Here is a 20,096-nt window from a genome sequence, read left to right as displayed (position 1 = left end):
ACTGACTGGTGCTTTATGTTTTGCTTTACACGTTTGTTCGAATATCATTATTGCAAGAAGGCTTTAAAAAGTCTTTTTGTCATATATGCTTGTATAATTATCGAGATTTTTATCTATTGAGAATTGGTGGTTAGTGTGAGGTATTGTTATATATGAATGACCAACGTCGATTGTTTTTTTTTTAATTTTCATCGTTGATTGTAGGTTTTAAATTATGAGCATGATAACAAGGTTGTGTTTTTGAGCTTTGTATTCATAATTGTACAGCTCGTACATATTACATGTACAAACCATAGAAGTGTCATCGAGATGAAAAACAGAACTTCCAGAGTAATCAATGCAGTTATAAATAACCCCGTGAATTTCGGTATAACTCCGTTAATTTCGGTACGGGTTAAATTAAAGTCTGTTGGTCTATAATTGACATTGTGGCTGCTTTAAACGCAAGACCGTAAAGAATATACAGAAATTTATTTAGTTTACAGATTGAAAGCTAGGAGAAGACTGCCCAATCTTATGTTATTATAATCGGCTAAACTTTATAAAATAGCGACAATTGCTTCTGAAGTTCAGTGGAAGTTTCGCACTTTTGACAGCCATCGGATTAAGTTGTAAAATAGCAAATCATGTAAACAAACCAAATGACGACCTTGTATTTAAATAGTGTGAACCAACCTTCTAATGCGCTCAACAGTAGAATTAATTGGCGCTTTTCTTTCTTCTAATGGTTTCTTGGAATTAATAAAATCTTCTGGATTTACAAATGCCTTTAAAATAATATAAAAAAAATTAATATATTTCATTATTAGATTGTACTGAATTAAACCACAAAAATACAAAAACTGAAACACGGTACAGGCAGGGTTCATGTCTATTTTTTAAAATTTAAAATCGTGAAAAATTCGCCACTGGACGTTCAATCAATTACTAATCAGGCTAATCAATTAAAAAATCTGTACAAAAGCTTAATTCGAAAATATTTAGAAAAAAAATTAAAAACGTTTATTGATGTGTCGGTCAATTTCAGATCCAGCTTCAGTTCAAAGTACGGAAATGTCGATGTGCATAGTGTAATAGGTTCGGGTTTAGCTTGCCTTTCACACACTGTCGTCTAGTAAGTGTTGTACAATTATCATGGGTAAGTGCCTATGCCACTTTCGTTAAATGAAAGTGCATAATGTAATTGAGAATCACACGTCACAACAAAATAATCAAGCTGTTGCCTTTCTCTCTGCGTTCCCAAGTGGTGCATGCCTACATTTTATGGTTACGGATTGGTTATATACTGTCAAGTCATTTGCGATCAGTCTAATGCTTGAACATGTTCATATATTGTAATAGTCTATGTCATTTCGGAGCCTTTTGTAAGCTGACTATGCAGTATGGGGTTTGCTCATTGTTGAAGGCCGTATGGTGACTTATAGTCCGAGATTACTCTGACGTCCAACGGCTGTTTTGCCAGACAAGCTGGGGCCGTTGGACGTCAGAGCTCGTCCCATATAAAAAAGTGGATATTTGCCCACCCAAAATAGATGCGCTGCTTCGTCGCTTCTGGTGCCGACTGACGGCCTTGGAATTATATAAATCGGGCATCAATCTGTTCATTTTTCATTTATCTTTTCATTTATGTAAGTTTCACCTACCTGCCAACTTTTATTTTTCCATATTTTAACAGTTTTCACAGAGACCCATCGATTTCTGCATTTTGACTTTCACTTTCAAATGGACGTCAAGTTACGAGAGATTTCGTGGCCTCGAGACTCAAATATGCAAATTTTCGATGTTTAACATTTAGTAGCCAACCACGATTTTTCACCTCCTTTACAGGAGATCGGTATTAAGCATTTAGTTCCGACCACGAGAACAATCGGAAGCTCTCGGACATTTAGAAAACTTGCATCGTAAATGAACGAGGTGTTACATTATGGTCATTTGCATAAATCATCACTGTTTTCTCGTGGTCACGTGATAATCTTTGAAAATGAAAGGCAAAATGCAGAAATCGATGGGTCTCTGTGAAAACTGTTAAAATATGGAAAAATAAAGGTTGGCAGGTAGGTGAAACTTACATAAATGAAAAGATAAATGAAAAATGAACAGATTGATGCCCGATTTATATAATTCCAAGGCCGTCAGTCGGCACCAGAAGCGACGAAGCAGCGCATCTATTTTGGGTGGGCAAATATCCACTTTTTGATATGGGACGAGCTCTGACGTCCCACGGCCCCAGCTTGTCTGGCAAAACAGCCGTTAGACGTCAGAGTAATCTCGGACTAGGTGACTTATAGTTGTTAATTTCTGTGTCATTTTTTTGTCTCTTGTGGAGAGTTGTCTCATTGGCAAACATACCACATCTTCTTTTTTTATATGTATTAACATATTTTGATTTTTTTCTTAACTTACCATCCTCATTTTTATGCCAGGATGCATAAAAAAGCTTCTTTATTTATGTTTTGTCTCATTCTTTTACAAATAAACCATTATTGACAAAATGAAATACATGATTTATGCATGAAATAGTTTTTTTTTTGTTTTTTTTTTTACATCTATGCCTTTCGTGTTTGGTCTCCCACTTGTGAATATAGCTATATAGTTTATACCATTACCAAAATCTCCTGAACTTTGTATAACAAAATTTCTCTTACCGTGTAACGAAATCTATTTATAGCTGTAAGTCCACTCATTAACATTGTTTTACATATTACAATACCGGAGTAATAGGCAAAGTTGGCAAATACAGGATTGTCAAAACTAAGTAGACTGTCCGACATCTTGGAGATCAGTGTACCGGTCCAGTCGTGCAAAAGGAAAATGACTGTTGAATCTGAAATCCGGTTTCGGTAGGTAAACTTGAAAAAATATATAGCCTATTCTGTTTGTTACGCTCTATTTGATTCGTTAAGGCCCTGTGATTTTATCTATGTGACGAAAATCATTTGGACATAATTAAATAGTAAGTAGCACTTGTAATTCCATTTAAAAACAAATAATGTACTTTTTTACAGGTTTATTGTAACATATCATTATGTAATAACTATACACGATTTTTCTTCTAGCTATATACGATCATATATAATTATATGAGGCCCCCTCCCTTTCATATCATGACGGACGGACAAAATATTGGAGGTCTTACAGGGAAATAAAAACTATTAGCTACGACATGGAATCAGATTAATTACTTCCTGGTGTCTACAGGTGTAAATTAAACAGACAAGAATATCTAAACAATACAAGGCTAAAATATTTTATTACATTGTACGTAAATCAAACATAATTATACCGAGGGACTTTAAAAATGCAACACTCATTTTGTTGATTTTTTTTAACCAAATAATGATTGGTCCTCATACATTTACTATATAATTATGATGCTTACCATCCTTCTTTCTATTTAAGAAAAATCAAAATCTGACGTACCTCTGGTTGTTGAACATACCGGATTATTGAATTCTCACAAATTTCTTATAGCGAAACTCTGTACTTAATATATATATAGTGAAAACGCCACGTAAGTAAAAATTGATAATGCAACGTCATTTGCAAGACATGATAATACGACCGCAACGTAAAATGCTAAACAAATTGAAGAATACCATGTCATACGGCTTCATGCCAAAATCCCATTAACCGAAATACCAAAGAATCGACTACAGAAAACATTTAAAGCCCAAATGTTTCAACCGCTTAATTGACAAAACACAAGTTGAAATGAGTGGGCAATGATAAAACACAAGTTGAAATGAGTGGGCAATGACAAAATACAAGTCGAAATGAGTGGGCAATGATAAAATCAGAAGCTGCAAAACATAACTCAAAACATGCCACACAAAACCTTTCTGACAATCATTTAGGCATTTGTTACAGGCAGTTATTGCCTTCGACGGTAACAAATCAGACATCCATTTGATAAGGTGGAAACCATGCAGTGTTTCAGTGCATACCACATGATTTGGACATTGAGAATGACTTAATCAATTCAACTTTCGTACTGCAAAGATATTAAATACAACGAAGAAATTAATGAAATTTGAATAATAAAAAACTTAAACAATAGAATCGGATTATGTCAATTAAATATATAAATCAGAATATTTAATCAATTCATTAGTAAAGAACACCAAATTCCCTAGAATTTTAGAATATTTTTTAAATAACAATAGGAAAACTTTATAGGCCATACCAAACACATAAATTGTTCGTCTGAATCGTCGTTCATATTTTTTCTATTTGTGTGTGTGGTTTGTTTTTTCTATATTTCAGAATAAATTCCCAGATGTTATTATCGTCATGAAAATAAAAAGCGCACAAGTTTGCCACGTTGAAAAAGTAACCAAAAAGGAAAACTGAATATTGTGCAATGCTAAATGTCAGACGGGAAACTTGTTCTTTTCATGTACTTTCCAAATATTTCTTTAAATTATATGTAGGAACTATTATTTAATGTTTGATGAAATTGCATGGTTTTAAAAAAAAACCCATTTGGATGATGAATTTTTAAGTATTGTAGTGTTTTGGTTTAGTTAAAAAAAAAAAAGTCAATGCTTAATATGTATGTAGCTGTCGAACTGAATTATAGACACTCAGTGGCGGATCCAGAACTTTTCCTAAGGTGAGGCCTGCTGACTGACCTAAAAAAGGGGGGGCGCTCCAGTCATGCTTCAATTACATTTTTTTTTGGACGATCATATATTTCTTTTGGCACCATCGTCCGGTTTTAATATACATATCCCAACTTGTTCGCTGTGCCTTTATCTTTAGTGACGTTTTGTATTTCAATAAGTTTAATCTATATAGTATTGGTAAATCATGAATTTCGATACCACAAATTACTTAAGGTATTTACTAAATTCTTCAATAGATACACAGATTTTGTTTGAAAGTTTGGTTGTACGTATTGTTTCAAACGGAATTGCACATCCGATTTTATGGTGATATTGTTTACCGAGCCTAGAAATTTAGATACGATCCGGGTAAACTTATCAATCCTATAAATAAAATGATTTTTAATGACGTCTTTACATTAAATCTATTAGATCTTGGATGTGCATGTATAGATATTTTTTTCTTACTAGAAACATATTTATTTAACAGTACTTATTGGCTTTGAACTAGCTGTTAGTAACTGCGAGTACTCTCAGATCAGTGTGTACTTTGTGTCTTTGTTCTTGTGAGGGATGATGTGTCATTTGGTCTCTTGTGAAGAATTGTCTCATTGGCAATCATACCACATCTTTTCTTTTTTTTAAATATACATGCCTTGCCACGTCCGGTCTGTGTTTTTGTTTTCTGTTTTTGGCTTTGTATCGATCGTATGAGTGAAGTCTTTTTCAACTGATTTTTATATTCCGTTTTTATGTTGTGCCGTTACATCACTGTCCCATGTTAGGGGAGGGTTGACGCCTTCAAACATGTTTAATCCCGCAACATTCTTAATGAGCATGTCCCATGTCATGAGCCTGTAAACATGTACGTAGTTCAGTGGTTTTTCGTTGGTTCATGTCTTTTATATTTGTTTTTCGTAATATTTTTTGTTACAAATTAAGCCGTTAGTTTTCTCAACTTTTCATGTCGGTGTCTTTTATAGTCAACTATAACGCTATATGGAATTTTTGTCATTGTTGAAAGCCGTACGGCAGTCACGATCGTTTCGTCTAAAAAGAATAATAAGTGCTCGAATAAAAAGCAAAATAAAGTACGAAGTTGCAGAGCATTGGGAACATTTAGATTCTAGAAAGGCACGTTCTGTCTAGTAGTGAAAATATCAACTGCGTTCGTTTAGCATTATTGAAATACACATGTATAAATAAAATCTGTCTTTTCTAACTTTACAGTGATAGTTGTTGCTGTCGAATGACACTACGAGTATATTTTCTAAATTTCAAATGCATTTTTTTTCTCCGGGACATTTGTCATTAATTTGATAAAGCCAACAGATCCGGGAAAGTAAATCAACTGAACATATATCAAAGGTAATCTTTGACCCGGATATGTTATCACGATCAACCAAATAATAAAGACGTCCGTAAAAGAAATGACTTTTTTCCCGCAACTTTCCCTATAATTATCGTATGACGCAACTCGATACCAGGAACGAGTACTGTCTGTCTTATTTCTAATTGGTCAGTCAAAATTATTAAATGTTGGAATTCCAGAAAGACACTCCGTTGTTTCTCTTTTTCATCCCACTTCTTTCCGCTTAGCTAGCATTAAATATCACAGTCAGATGGTAAACCTTACATTTCATTTATAATTATGAAATGCTGTCGTTTACAAATTCATATTTCATATGTTTTCTTGTGATCACTATTTGTTTTGATATTCATTTATATATTTGCCTTTTCTTTAATTTGAATTTGAGATTAATAATCATTTACGTGATTCTGTAACACGCTAAATATTAAACATTTGGGATTGCTTGATATGACAAATGTTCTTGATGTTATATTATAAGGATAAAGTTTCGTCCGTTAGTTAATTACAAATTATTTTAAGACGTACCAATTCAAATAGTTTGAAATTTGATTACAAAGGTTTTTTTTGCAAAATCAGAACCGGAATCAAAGTCACACATTCAGTCAAAATTTTGTATGATTCTATTATGCAATACTTTATAAATCTTACATAAAGATATTGGATGTGTAGCAAGAAAAATTTCCAAATTGGTCTTTTTCACTTTTGTTTTTGAGTATAATAGTCATGATAGCTTGTTGTTTGGTGTGAGCCAAGGCTTCGTGTTGAAGACTGTACATTGACTTATGTGATGGTTTACTTTTATAAATTGTTATTTGGATGGAGAGTTCTCATTTGCACTAATACCACATCTTCCCATATATATTGCTTCTTTATTAATTTAATTTATTTATAAAAAATTGAACCTCAGAAATATTTGCATTATCATTTTAAGAAGATTTTTGAAATGGGAAGAAAATTAAGACTATAACTAGCCTTCTGTGTTGTACAATGATGTAGTAAGTAGAGATAAAACAACTCATCAAAGATACCAGGCTTACAATTCCGTATACCAGCTCTACAAAAGACTACTTAGTAATAGCTCCCGAATAAAAAAAAAAACCCGAAAAGGTACAAAATGGGATTTGATGTGGATATCGAAGAACACCAAACTGAACTTTTACAGGTTGGTTTTTTTTTTGCATTTTTACGCTTGTCCTTAGTCAGGAGCCTCTGGACATTGTTAGTCTTGTATGATTTTTTTTATCTTATTTTGGGTTATGTATGACATCCATTATCACTGCTCTTTGGTCGAGTTGGTGTCTCTTTGACAAATTCCTGATTTCCATTCTCAATTTTAGTCATTGGAATATTACTTTTCATCTATATTATAACCACGATCATGACAGAACAGGATATCAGCATACTATAGTATAAGAATATCCATATATCATATGTACTACTAATCATTTAATTGCAAAGCAAATAAAAATAGAACATAATAAATTGTATGGGTAGAGCAATTTTGTCATCATGTTTCATTATAATTGGTCTTTTATACAGGTGAACTGAATAAAAAAGTTAAACTAAGGATTTTCTTATCCCAGGCATATATTACCTTAGCCGTATTTGGCACAACATTTTGGAATTTTGGGTCATCAATGATCTTCAACTTTGTACTTGTTTGGCGTTATAACTATTTTGATCTGAGCGTCACTGATGAGTCGTATGTAGACGACGCGCGTCTGGCGTATAAAATTATATATCCTTGATAACTATTATCTTCTCAAGAACTTCGTGGACATTTACAAAGCACAAACTCCTTGATAACAGACCAGTACTCCGTCGGAGAATGTTTCACCAGTGTGTAAAGTTACGAAAACGTTTCACCAAATCTTTCCGTGAACTTTTCATTTTAAGTAAAAAAACAATGTTAAAACTATTAAACACCACAAAAAAAATCAACACTATACAGTAATAAATATTTTTACAGATATGAAGCTCTTACCATACGATACAGTTACAGGGGAGGTAATGAAGTTGCTAACGTAAAATGTAAATTTCGCGACGTCAAACTGGGATATATATCGGGAAAAAATACATTTTTCGACTGATTGTTATCCTTCAAATTGTTTTAACCTAAACACGAGTTCATGGACCCTATTTTTTAAAATGACATTCGGTTTGATTACGTAGGAAAACTATGTGTACGGTACCACCTTTCATTAAAAAGTCAATTATAGTGCTTTTTTTTTTATAAATATACAACAAAAAAATGACGTTTTTTCTACATTCATTTGTGAAATTTGAGTTATTTCTAAGCAAAATGTTTCCTAAATTTATATGATGCTTATATAAAAGAGAAATAACAAATGATTTAAAAAAAACCAGCTTGTGTTTTTCTTTTAAAACCAAAAAATATATGCATTTCTGTCGAAAGGAAAAATACGTCCACATATTAATTTTTGCGCAAAAATCTGAAATTTCGAATTCATTCTTCTCAAAAAGTAGCACATGAAGGTATATTTTTTTATTACATATTTGTTTTTATCCCTAATTGCAAATTTTCATCAGATTTTTATTATGGGATAAAAACTGAGGGGCCTCATCACGATTCACCAGTTGATTTTTTTGTCAATCACGATTCACAGAAAATAAATTTCCATGATCACCGATCACGAAAATAAAAATAAAAATCTGTAGAAAAACGGATCACGATAGCGAAAGTTCACCGATCATGAAGAACGAAAATAACCCATCAGGCCCCTCAAAACTGTATCATATGCCCTTAAAACCACATGTTAATTAAAACCCGGATGAAGTATCAAGAGAAGGCAATCTTGTACAAGGTCATACGGCTGTATTACATCTACGTCATTTCATTTGGTCTCTTGGATAAATCATGTACAATTGTACCACTTCTTATTTCATAGAATTTACTTTGCTTGCGGGACATGTGTCATTATAATTAGTCTTAAATTCTGATCCCAATTTGATGAAGAAAAAAATATTCTGTTCAAGCAAAATTAATGAGGGGGAGGACAGGGGGATACCCTTCTCCCTTCTTCCACCCATCTTCTCCTTTCTCCTACCCCTCTTCTCCTTATTTTATTTTTTTTAATTTACCGGAAAAAAGAGAGATATTTTATTTTTTCATATTTTATTTTTTTCTCCAACTTTTTCTCCTTTCTCCCAGCCTTCCTCTCCTTTCTCCTACCCCCTTTCTCCTTTCTCCCACCCCCTTTCTCCTTTCTCCTACCCCCTTTCTCCCTGTCTCCCTTACCTCTGTCCTCCTCATTAATGACAAAAAAATAATTCTGAATGCAAATCCCCCATTACCTTATAGTGTTAAATTTTGAAAAAAAAATATCTGATTGATCTCGTGGAAAAACTAAATAATTTGTTCTGAAAAAGTAAAAAAGAAACCATAACTTGAAGGAAATTTATTGCTCCCTAATAAATATTTTAAACATTAACATCTACATATTTTTACAGATACTTAGCTTTTACCAAGAAAGCAAATTTAGTGCCAACATATGCAATGTATTTGAAATTGTAAAATAAATAATGATCTGTGTATACTGGTGTATCCTTATAAAGTCACTTCAGCATAAAAAAATGAAAAACCGGATCAAGAAAATGGTAGAGTCGGCTGGCAACACTATGGACTCTCCTGACTAAAGTTGGTTGGTAAAACTCCTGGTTTTCTGCAAAGCATTGAGAGCATTTCTTATCGCATTCACAAAGATGGCGTCTGCAAAAGTCGCCTGGTGCGTCACCTGCAAATTAATAAGATGGAATACATAAGTTTTATAGATACTTTTATCGTAACTTAGGAGAAATTCCGAGGAGAAAAATAAAACTTTTTATTTTTTCAGACAGAAAATAAAGGCATGTAAATCCTACAACATATATAGTTCGAAATTCCTTTCTTTGCATGCTTGATGATGGTTGTGTTTAACGACCTTCACAAGTTGATTGGGCCAATGGTTATAAATTTAAAGCCCTCCCATGGTCGGGATTCGGCATACTTGATATGTTTAACACGAAGGTATTTTGACATTTTAGTTGTACAACAGATGAGGATCACACAGTGACACACAGATGATGTCATTGATATATCTCGACATCATTTAGATATTATAAGTTTTTCTAATATGTAGTAAAACCTAACATGTCGTAGAGTGACGTCTATGTTACTATTGAACAGTGTTACAATGGACTGTATTTAGATACTTTGTCACTGTATATATCCAACAAAAATGTCGTATTATAATCAACTACAAAGATCAACACATGTAGGAAAACGTAATAAAATATCTTAAAATCCGTGTTTATCGACTCCAGCCCAGATTTAACCATGTTTCTATCTAGTTAAATGTAACCCCATGATTTTTTTTATAAACTGATTTGCTTAAATAACGTCAAATGTCAAATATTTCATGCATTTTTATGACGACACGATTTTTGAACAATATTTTTTGAATGTAGTGTCCGATCGTGCTACCATCCCACCATTGTATCCACTACGGCTATGGGTTTTTGTATAGCCTGCGACTTCTGTCGCAACTATGGTCGACATAGGGATATCGATCCGACGGCGGCGGCGTTCAGTAATTTACTTTATATTTTAGAAGGTGGAACACCTGTACATGCTTCATACTTCGTGTATAGATCATTATGATATTACCTTAACTTCTTTTTTCATAAATACATAGGCCTAAATTAAATAAACTATGTATTCAGGCCCACGCGACCATGATAAATAAAACTGTCATTGTACGAAATTACTCTAATTCGTCCTCTGAAAACGATGAGAAATGATTATGGATCTACTTACTACACGTTATTCCTATTTCGCTGATAAACCAGGAATATTTCGGAACAAACATTCCACAGTGTGATTTTTTCTGGTCTCCGTAACAATCGTCATGCTGTGCGCAACATCTGAAAAAAATAACAAATTGATAAAAATGACTATCTAAAACAAAACCTGACATACTGCCTGGTGTAAAAATAAAGTTACTGCAAGTCAGATTGGAGATTTAGTGTGCAACTTTAAAAATTGTCCTTTTTTGCAACGTTTCATCTTGAATTCCATCTTCACTTATTGTACTTTTTGTCCAATCTTTTAACTTTGGGGTCCCACTGTTCAGATCGAGCTAAAAGTATTTAAACGGATAATATAGTATTGATTTTACTTGTACATGTACTTTTCTATTTAAACAAAAAATATTAACAGGTACAAAATGTACAACTGGTAACTCATTACATAAAAAAACAGAAGTCTACTCTAAATCTGCGATAAAAAATTAAACAGGACAGGGACGAACATTGGCATTGCATCAAGTTAGAAAAGGATAGGATATTTAGCAAAGACATTTGAATAAAAAGTTATTTGTCCTGTAAGATTTCGAAGACTAATCTAAGAAAAAACTTACGCGTCGATAGGGTCTAAAACTACGCCACTACCACCTATGCCACAGTAATGTCCATATCCATAAAAGTCGGAGGGGTCTCTGCCAGTCAGTGCACCTACCATATCACCAAATTCGACAACATTTCGCTTAACTCTGCCACCATAAATGACACCTAAAACATTTTTTTATAATGACAAAATTAAACTGTATCATATGTTTGTTAATGCTCTCATTGTCCATCATTTCATTCAGTTGGCAATTTTCGTTCAAACCCATAAGATTATTTACAACTAACTTTCTTAATTATTTTTTAAAGCCACTACTTTCTATAGTACTATCTTTACCATTAAAGTATATATACAAAACATAAAGAATACGTGGATTGTGGATAGGTGTGGCAGATATCAGCAAGTCATAGAGAAAGAATTATAATTATCAAAATTGTTCAAAACTAAGGAATAATCTATGTGACATTGATTTGATGGTGAAAAACGTAGAAACCTTGATCCGAGTTAATTGACTGATTGAAAAAAAAATGACAGACAAGAAACAACGATAACCACTAGACAACATGCTCCTGGTTTGTGACAGGCACATATACCAAGTCAACGTGTCTACTGACGGGGTTAAACATTTCCCCAATCTATGGTTACCAGTGTATGCTGTAATAGCTAGACTTTAGAACTAACTGAAAATTTAGATGGATATAACTTATAGGTATAGGAAGCTGTTAGTTTATTTGATTCATATCCAGTACAAAAGCAAATAATAAAACAGCAAAAGACAAGTATGATCCATCTTGAAATATATTCTCTAAAAATAGGTAATTTAATTTCACAGATTTACGTTTAAGGTCAGCTGTTAAAATAAAGGGATCCCTATTAAGTATGTGACCTGGGCTGCTAAGGTATTTCTATATCTATAATACATTCATCTATGCTTCAATTAGTTCAATAATTTCGATAACATTAAAATTTCAAGAAACTTGTTTAATATGACTGAAAAAAAAATTGGTTCCATAATTTCGATAACATTAAAATTTCAAGAAATTTGTTTAATATGAATGAAAAAAAAAATGTCGTAGGGACAAAAACTCAATAAAAAAAATATATAATTTAATACATATGTATACTTACTAATCAAACAAATAGCGACAATAAAAAGATGGATTTTCAGAGCACAGCAGCCCATTCCTAAAATAAAAATAAATAGCGACAATAACAAGATGGATTTTCAGAGCACTGCAGCCCATTCCTAAAATACAAACAAATAGCGACCATAACAAGATGGATTTTCAGAGCACTGCAGCCCATTCCTAAAATACAAACAAATAGCGACAATAACAAGATGGATTTTCAGAGCACTGCAGCCCATTCCTAAAATACAAACAAATAGCGACAATAACAAGATGGATTTTCAGAGCACTGCAGCCCATTCCTAAAATACAAACAAATAGCGACAATAACAAGATGGATTTTCAGAGCACTGCAGCCCATTCCTAAAATACAAACAAATAGCGACCATAACAAGATGGATTTTCAGAGCACTGCAGCCCATTCCTAAAATACAAACAAATAGCGACAATAACAAGATGGATTTTCAGAGCACTGCAGCCCATTCCTAAAATACAAACAAATAGCGACCATAACAAGATGGATTTTCAGAGCACTGCAGCCCATTCCTAAAATACAAACAAATAGCGACAATAACAAGATGGATTTTCAGAGCACTGCAACCCATTCCTAAAATAAAACAAATAGCGACAATAACAAGATGGGTTTTCAGAGCACTGCAGCCCATTCCTAACAAAAAATAGCGACAATAACAAGATGGATTTTCAGAGCACAGCAGCCCATTCCTAAAATAGATTAGCGACAATAACAAGATGTATTTTCAGAGCACTGCAGCCCATTCCAAAAATAAATAGCGACAATAACAAGATGGGTTTTCAGAGCACTGCAGCCCATTCCTAAAATAAATTCAAATGGCGACAATAACAAGATAGATTTTCAGAGCACTGCAGCCCATTCCTAAAATAAATTCAAATGGCGACAATAACAAGATAGATTTTCAGAGCACTGCAGCCCATTCCTAAAATAAAACAAATAGCGACAATAACAAGATGGATTTTCAGAGCACAACAGCTCATTCCTAAAATAAATAGCGACAATAACAAGATGGATTTTCAGAGCACTGCAGCCCATTCCTAAAATAAAACAAATAGCGACAATAACAAGATGGATTTTCAGAGCACTGCAGCCTATTCCTAAAATAAAATAAATTAGCGACAATAACAAGATGGATTTTCAGAGCACTGCAGCCCATTCCTAAAATACAAATAAATAGCGACAATAACAAGATGGATTTTCAGAGCACTGCAGCCCATTCCTAAAATACAAACAAATAGCGACCATAACAAGATGGATTTTCAGAGCACTGCAGCCCATTCCTAAAATACAAACAAATAGCGACAATAACAAGATGGATTTTCAGAGCACTGCAACCCATTCCTAAAATAAAACAAATAGCGACAATAACAAGATGGGTTTTCAGAGCACTGCAGCCCATTCCTAAAAAAAAATAGCGACAATAACAAGATGGATTTTCAGAGCACAGCAGCCCATTCCAAAAATAAATAGCGACAATAACAAGATGGGTTTTCAGAGCACTGCAGCCCATTCCTAAAATAAATTCAAATGGCGACAATAACAAGATGGATTTTCAGAGCACAGCAGCCCATTTCAAAAATAAATAGCGACAATAACAAGATAGATTTTCAGAGCACTGCAGCCCATTCCTAAAATAAAACAAATAGCGACAATAATTATATACAAGATGGATTTTCAGAGCACAGCAGCTCATTCCTAAAATAAATAGCGACAATAACAAGATGGATTTTCAGAGCACAGCAGCCCATTATTAAAATAAAATAGCGACAATTACAAGATGGATTTTCAGAGCACAGCAGCCCATTCCTAAAATAAAATAGCGACAATAACAAGATGGGTGTTCAGAGCACTGCAGCCCATTCCTAAAATAAATTCAAATAGCGACAATAACAAGATGGATTTTCAGAGCACTGCAGCCCATTCCTAAAATAAATTCAAATAGCGACAATAACAAGATGTATTTTCAGAGCACTGCAGCCCATCCCTAAAATACAAACAAATTACGAGAATAACAAGATGGATTTTCAGAGCACTGCAGCCCATTCCTAATGCAGCCCATTCCTAAGCGACAATAACAAGATGGATTTTCAGAGCACTGCAGCCCATTCCTAAAAAGAATTCGCGACAATAACAAGATGGATTTTCAGAGCACTGCAGCCCATTCCTAAAATACAAACAAATAGCGAAAATAACAAGATGTAATTTCAGAGCACTGCAGCGAATTCCCAAAATAAATTAGCAACAATAACAAGATGGATTTTCAGAGCACTGCAGCCCATTCCTAAAAAACAAACAAATTGCGACAATAACAAGATGTAATTTCAGAGCACTGCAGCCCATTCCTAAAATACAAACAAATAGCGACCATAACAAGATGGATTTTCAGAGCACTGCAGCCCATTCCTAAAATACAAACAAATTACGACAATAACAAGATGGATTTTCAGAGCACTGCAGCCCATTCCTAAAATACAAACAAAAATCGACAATAACAAGATGTATTTTCAGAGCACTGCAGCCCATCCCTAAAATACAAACAAATTACGAGAATAACAAGATGGATTTTCAGAGCACTGCAGCCCATTCCTAATGCAGCCCATTCCTAAGCGACAATACCAAGATGGATTTTCAGAGCACTGCAGCCCATTCCTAAAAAGAATTCGCGACAATAACAAGATGGATTTTCAGAGCACTGCAGCCCATTCCTAAAATACAAACAAATAGCGAAAATAACAAGATGTAATTTCAGACAGTGCAGCCCATTCCCAAAATAAATTAGCAACAATAACAAGATGGATTTTCAGAGCACTGCAGCCCATTCCTAAAAAACAAACAAATTGCGACAATAACAAGATGTAATTTCAGAGCACTGCAGCCCATTCCCAAAATAAATTAGCGACAATAACAAGATGGATTTTCAGAGCACTGCAGCCCATTCCTAAAAAACAAACAAATTGCGACAATAACAAGATAAATTTTCAGAGCACTGCAGCCCATTCCTAAAATAAAACAAATAGCAACAATAACAAGATGTATTTTCAGAGCACTGCAGCCCATTCCTAAAATAAAACAAATAGCAACAATAACAAGATGGATTGTCAGAGCACTGCAGCCCATTCCTAAAAAACAAACAAATTGCGACAATAACAAGATAGATTTTCAGAGCACTGCAGCCCATTCCTAAAATACAAATAAATAGCGACAATAACAAGATGGATTTTCAGAGCACTGCAGCCCATTCCTAAAATACAAACAAATAGCGACCATAACAAGATGGATTTTCAGAGCACTGCAGCCCATCCCTAAAATACAAACAAATAGCGACCATAACAAGATAGATTTTCAGAGCACTGCAGCCCATTCCTAAAATACAAACAAATAGCGACCATAAAAAGATGGATTTTCAGAGCACTGCAGCCCATTCCTAAAATACAAACAAATAGCGACCATAACAAGATAGATTTTCAGAGCACTGCAGCCCATTCCTAAAATACAAATAAATAGCGACAATAACAAGATGGATTTTCAGAACACTGCAGCCCATTCTTAAATACAAACAAATAGCGACAATAACAAGATGGATTTTCAGAGGACTGCTGCCCATTCCCAAAACAAATAGCGACAATAACAAGATGGATTTTCAGAGCACTACAGCCCATTCCTAAAATACAAACAAATATCGACAATAACAAGATGGATTTTCAGAGCACTGCAGCCCATTCCTAAAATACAAACAAAAAGCGACAATAACGAGATGTATTTTCAGAGCACTGCAGCCCATTCCTAAAATACAAACAAATAGCGACAATAACAAGATGGATTTTCAGAGCACTGCAGCCCATTCCTAAAATACAAACAAATAGCGACAATAACAAGATGGGTGTTCAGAGCACTGCAGCACATTCCTAAAATACAAACAAATAGCGACAATAACAAGACGTATTTTCAGAGCACTGCAGCCCATTCCCGAAATAAATTAGCGACAATAACAAGATGGATTTTCAGAGCACTGCAGCCCATTCCTAAAATACAAACAAATAGCGACCATAACAAGAAGGATTTTCAGAGCACTGCAGCCCATTCCTAAAATACAAACAAATAGCGACAATAACAAGATGGATTTTCAGAGCACTGCAGCCCATTCCTAAAATAAATAAGCGACAATAACAAGATAGATTTTCAGAGCACTGCAGCCCATTCCTAAAAAACAAACAAATAGCGACAATAACAAGATGTATTTTCAGAGCACTGCAGCCCATTCCTAAAATACAAACAAATAGCGACAATAACAAGATGTATTTTCAGAGCACTGCAGCTCATTCCTAAAATAAATTAGCGACAATAACAAGATGGATTTTCAGAGCACTGCAGCCCATTCCTAAAATAAATTAGCGACAATATCAAGATGGATTTTCAGAGCACTGCAGCTTATTCCTAAAATACAAACAAATTGCGACAATAACAAGATGGATTTTCAGAGCACTGCAGCCCATTCCTAAAATACAAACAAATAGCGACAATAACAAGATGGATTTTCAGAGCACTGCAGCCCATTCTTAAAATACAAACAAATAGCGACAATAACAAGATGTATTTTCAGAGCACTGCAGCCCATTCCTAAAATAAAACAAATAGCGACCATAACAAGATGTATTTTCAGAGCACTGCAGCCCATTCCTAAAATAAAACAAATAGCGACCATAACAAGATGGATGTTCAGAGCACTGCAGATCATTCCTAAAATAAAACAAATAGCGACAATAACAAGATGGATTTTCAGAGCACTGCAGCCCATTCCTAAAATACAAACAAATAGCGACAATAACAAGATGGATTTTCAGAGCACTGCAGCCCATTCCTAAAATACAAACAAATAGCGACAATAACAAGATGGATTTTCAGAGCACTGCAGCCCATTCCTAAAATAAAACAAATAGCGACAATATTAAACAAGATGGATTTTCAGAGCACTGCAGCCCATTCCTAAAATACAAACAAATAGCGACAATAACAAGATGGATTTTCAGAGCACTGCAGCCCATTCCTTAAATAAATTCAAGCTCGATTAAGTTTCTTATTTTTCATATTCTAATGTTTTATGAAGAAAAGCTAACAGACGATTTTTTGCTTACATCTATATTTTTGTCTACTTCACTTATTGTTTTGCAGTTAAATAATTTAAGATGTTCTTCTGTCTCTGACTATCAAATTGTTTAGTGTAAAATGTATTTGTTATTGCTTTGAACCTTTTAAGATGTGTCTTGTGGTTAAGGTAACCTGGATCACTATATCCATTTGATAAACAAAAATGCGCAATGTTCACCATAAACAATACAGTGCACTATGTTTACACTGTGCATGAATTTAACAATAAGGGTAAATTTCATTAAATTGCAACTTAGCTCCGGCGCACGTAGGGCAAACTCATAAGCCTCCCTTGTTTCCAAATTTTGGTATACTTTATTTCATGCAATATATCGACATTAAAAGAATGACTTCTTATTCTTAACCAAAACACAGTATTGAATTTCACATTCATAAATTTGATATATGTGTTCTATGAGAATGAAGTGTTTTTCAATATTTTGGTCTGGAAAATAAAATCAAGGCAACCATGTATTCTGTTTTACCTGACCAATAGCTAAATATAAAGAAATGTTGCCTATCATGTGTTAAGTTCTAGCTGTAAAACCATTTTTAATTCACCATTTTCTACATAAGAAAAATACCGTAACCAATTCAGAAGTGAAGTATGAAAGTTGTTATCCATTCGTTTGATGTGTATAAGCGTTTTTTCGTTTGCTAACGGTCTTTTCGTTTTAAAAATTTCCTCGGAGCTCGATTTGTTTTGTTATTTTTCTTTTTTCAGAACCAAAACTTGCTGGAAAATTGCATGGTTTACAAAATGTGTCAAGTTGTCCACCCTTTCCAATTCTAGTAACCCCGTCCACCGCCTTTCCAGACTCACCCTGCCCACCAAAATTTAAAAAAAAAACCCACTTAATCCGTATTATTGATTAAAACAACCTGAGTACATACCTTCGTTGGAATATCATTAAATCGTGGTTTTTGTTATGCCATCACTATATCATATATGAAGTTAGCAAATAATATCATGTAATTGGCTTTGGGGTATGTATCGTAATTACTATCACATTGATAGAAATACGGAAGATATAGGGGCAAAATACTGAGCATCAAAATCCACGCATGTAAATTTTAATTGTCTAGCCAGCGGATATATAACGTGTTTTTTTTTTCAATTTACAAATACGAAAGAATCAACAGAATGTCGAAGAAATTAATTTTCTATTTAATTGAAATATTTTAAAACTTTTTTTCTTTTTTTAATACGAGGTAGCTGTTATATGTACCTGTGAAAGCACCTGCTACGTACAGGTTTGAATTCACAATCTCAGTGTTGACAGGCCAGTGGTACGGTAAATAAACAAGTTAGATAACCCGTTCATCGAGTCCTTCATTTCCTAGGGATGAATTGGTTAATAAATAGATTCCCGGTAAAGTTTTTAAAAAATCATTTAATACAAAGTGTCAGCAGCATGACTTTAACTAAACACTTCAAGTTCTATCTATAATACTAAAATTACGAGGTCCAATTTGTCAGCCGTCATCGGGTAAAAACGACAAATCAAAGAATTCAACTTTATATATAACTAATATAGGACAATGGTGTAGATTAAAAATTACACCACTCCAGACCCTTTTGTTTTCAGCATAATTAATATTGCCAATAATTAACAAGTTCCGGGTCGAATCCGATACCGATACAAATAGTATATTCAGCTATTACCTTATCTGTACGTTCCGCATTTGACAGGCGCACCACCAAACGGTGTATTTAGGATTTTGCTATATACACGGGTCATAATCAAAGGACTGACACTACTAAATTCAATCATTGTCAAATTGTTCCCTGTTGTAGTTTTATTCAGCAATCAGCAAGACTTTCTAAGATAACTAATATAGGACAATGCTGTTGATTAAAAAATACTCCATTCCTGGATAGCCAGGACTTTTTGTTTTCCAAATAATTAATATTTCCAATAACTGATAAGTTCCAGGTCGACGGGTTCAAACAGAAAGATTTGAAAGCAGAGAAAACTGTGTATCTTATAATCGACCTGACTTATCAGATGACAATACAAATTACTAAAATAAGGCTTAGGCATAGTTATATAATTTAATTCAGTCACGGACCCGCGATATCACGGGTGCTGTACTTGTATGTTATAAATATTTCAAGTAACTAAATTACTAGAAAAAATATTCTATAAATACACTTAATGACAATAAAAACCAATATAACCCTAGAATACATTGTTAATATAAAAATAAGGAGATGTGGTATCATTTCCAATGAGACAACTATCCACCAAAGTTCAAATGAAGTAATTGTAAACAACGTATAGGCAACCGTATGACCTTGAAGGCTTTATAACGGTATAAGTGCCATTGTTGCATTTCTTACAAGTGGTTAACAAAGTGATTGATTCGTGATGCATTTTTCGGAATTTTTCAATAACTTGGAGAAAGG

General features: G+C 33.9%; 2 protein-coding genes across 2 annotated transcripts in view; both read right to left on the bottom strand.

Annotated features, from left to right (window-relative positions):
• Nucleotides 1-2,874, bottom strand: part of LOC139524989 (uncharacterized) — a 36,818-nt gene extending 33,944 nt beyond the window's left edge. The window contains exons 1-2 of the mRNA XM_071320160.1: nt 2,646-2,874; nt 676-767 (exon numbers count right to left, since the gene is read on the bottom strand). Coding sequence (XP_071176261.1) covers nt 676-767; nt 2,646-2,771 — 218 coding nt within the window. The 5' untranslated portion in view covers nt 2,772-2,874. The remainder of the gene's footprint in view (nt 1-675; nt 768-2,645) is intronic.
• A 6,506-nt stretch (nt 2,875-9,380) lies between these two features.
• LOC139525415 (basic phospholipase A2 PA-12C-like) lies at nt 9,381-18,626 on the bottom strand. The gene is made up of 5 exons (XM_071320737.1): nt 18,581-18,626; nt 12,509-12,565; nt 11,394-11,544; nt 10,793-10,899; nt 9,381-9,731 (listed from the first exon to the last, which is right to left on the bottom strand). The coding sequence occupies exons 2-5, from the start codon at nt 12,561-12,563 to the stop codon at nt 9,553-9,555; spliced, it is 492 nt and encodes a 163-aa protein (XP_071176838.1). The 5' UTR covers nt 12,564-12,565; nt 18,581-18,626; the 3' UTR covers nt 9,381-9,552.
• Nucleotides 18,627-20,096: the final 1,470 nt, after the last annotated feature.

Source organism: Mytilus edulis, chromosome 5 (assembly GCF_963676685.1).
Source record: "Mytilus edulis chromosome 5, xbMytEdul2.2, whole genome shotgun sequence".
Classification (NCBI taxonomy): domain Eukaryota; kingdom Metazoa; phylum Mollusca; class Bivalvia; order Mytilida; family Mytilidae; genus Mytilus; species Mytilus edulis.
Note: the sequence above shows the minus strand (reverse complement) of the source record. Positions and strands in the feature narration are given on the sequence as shown.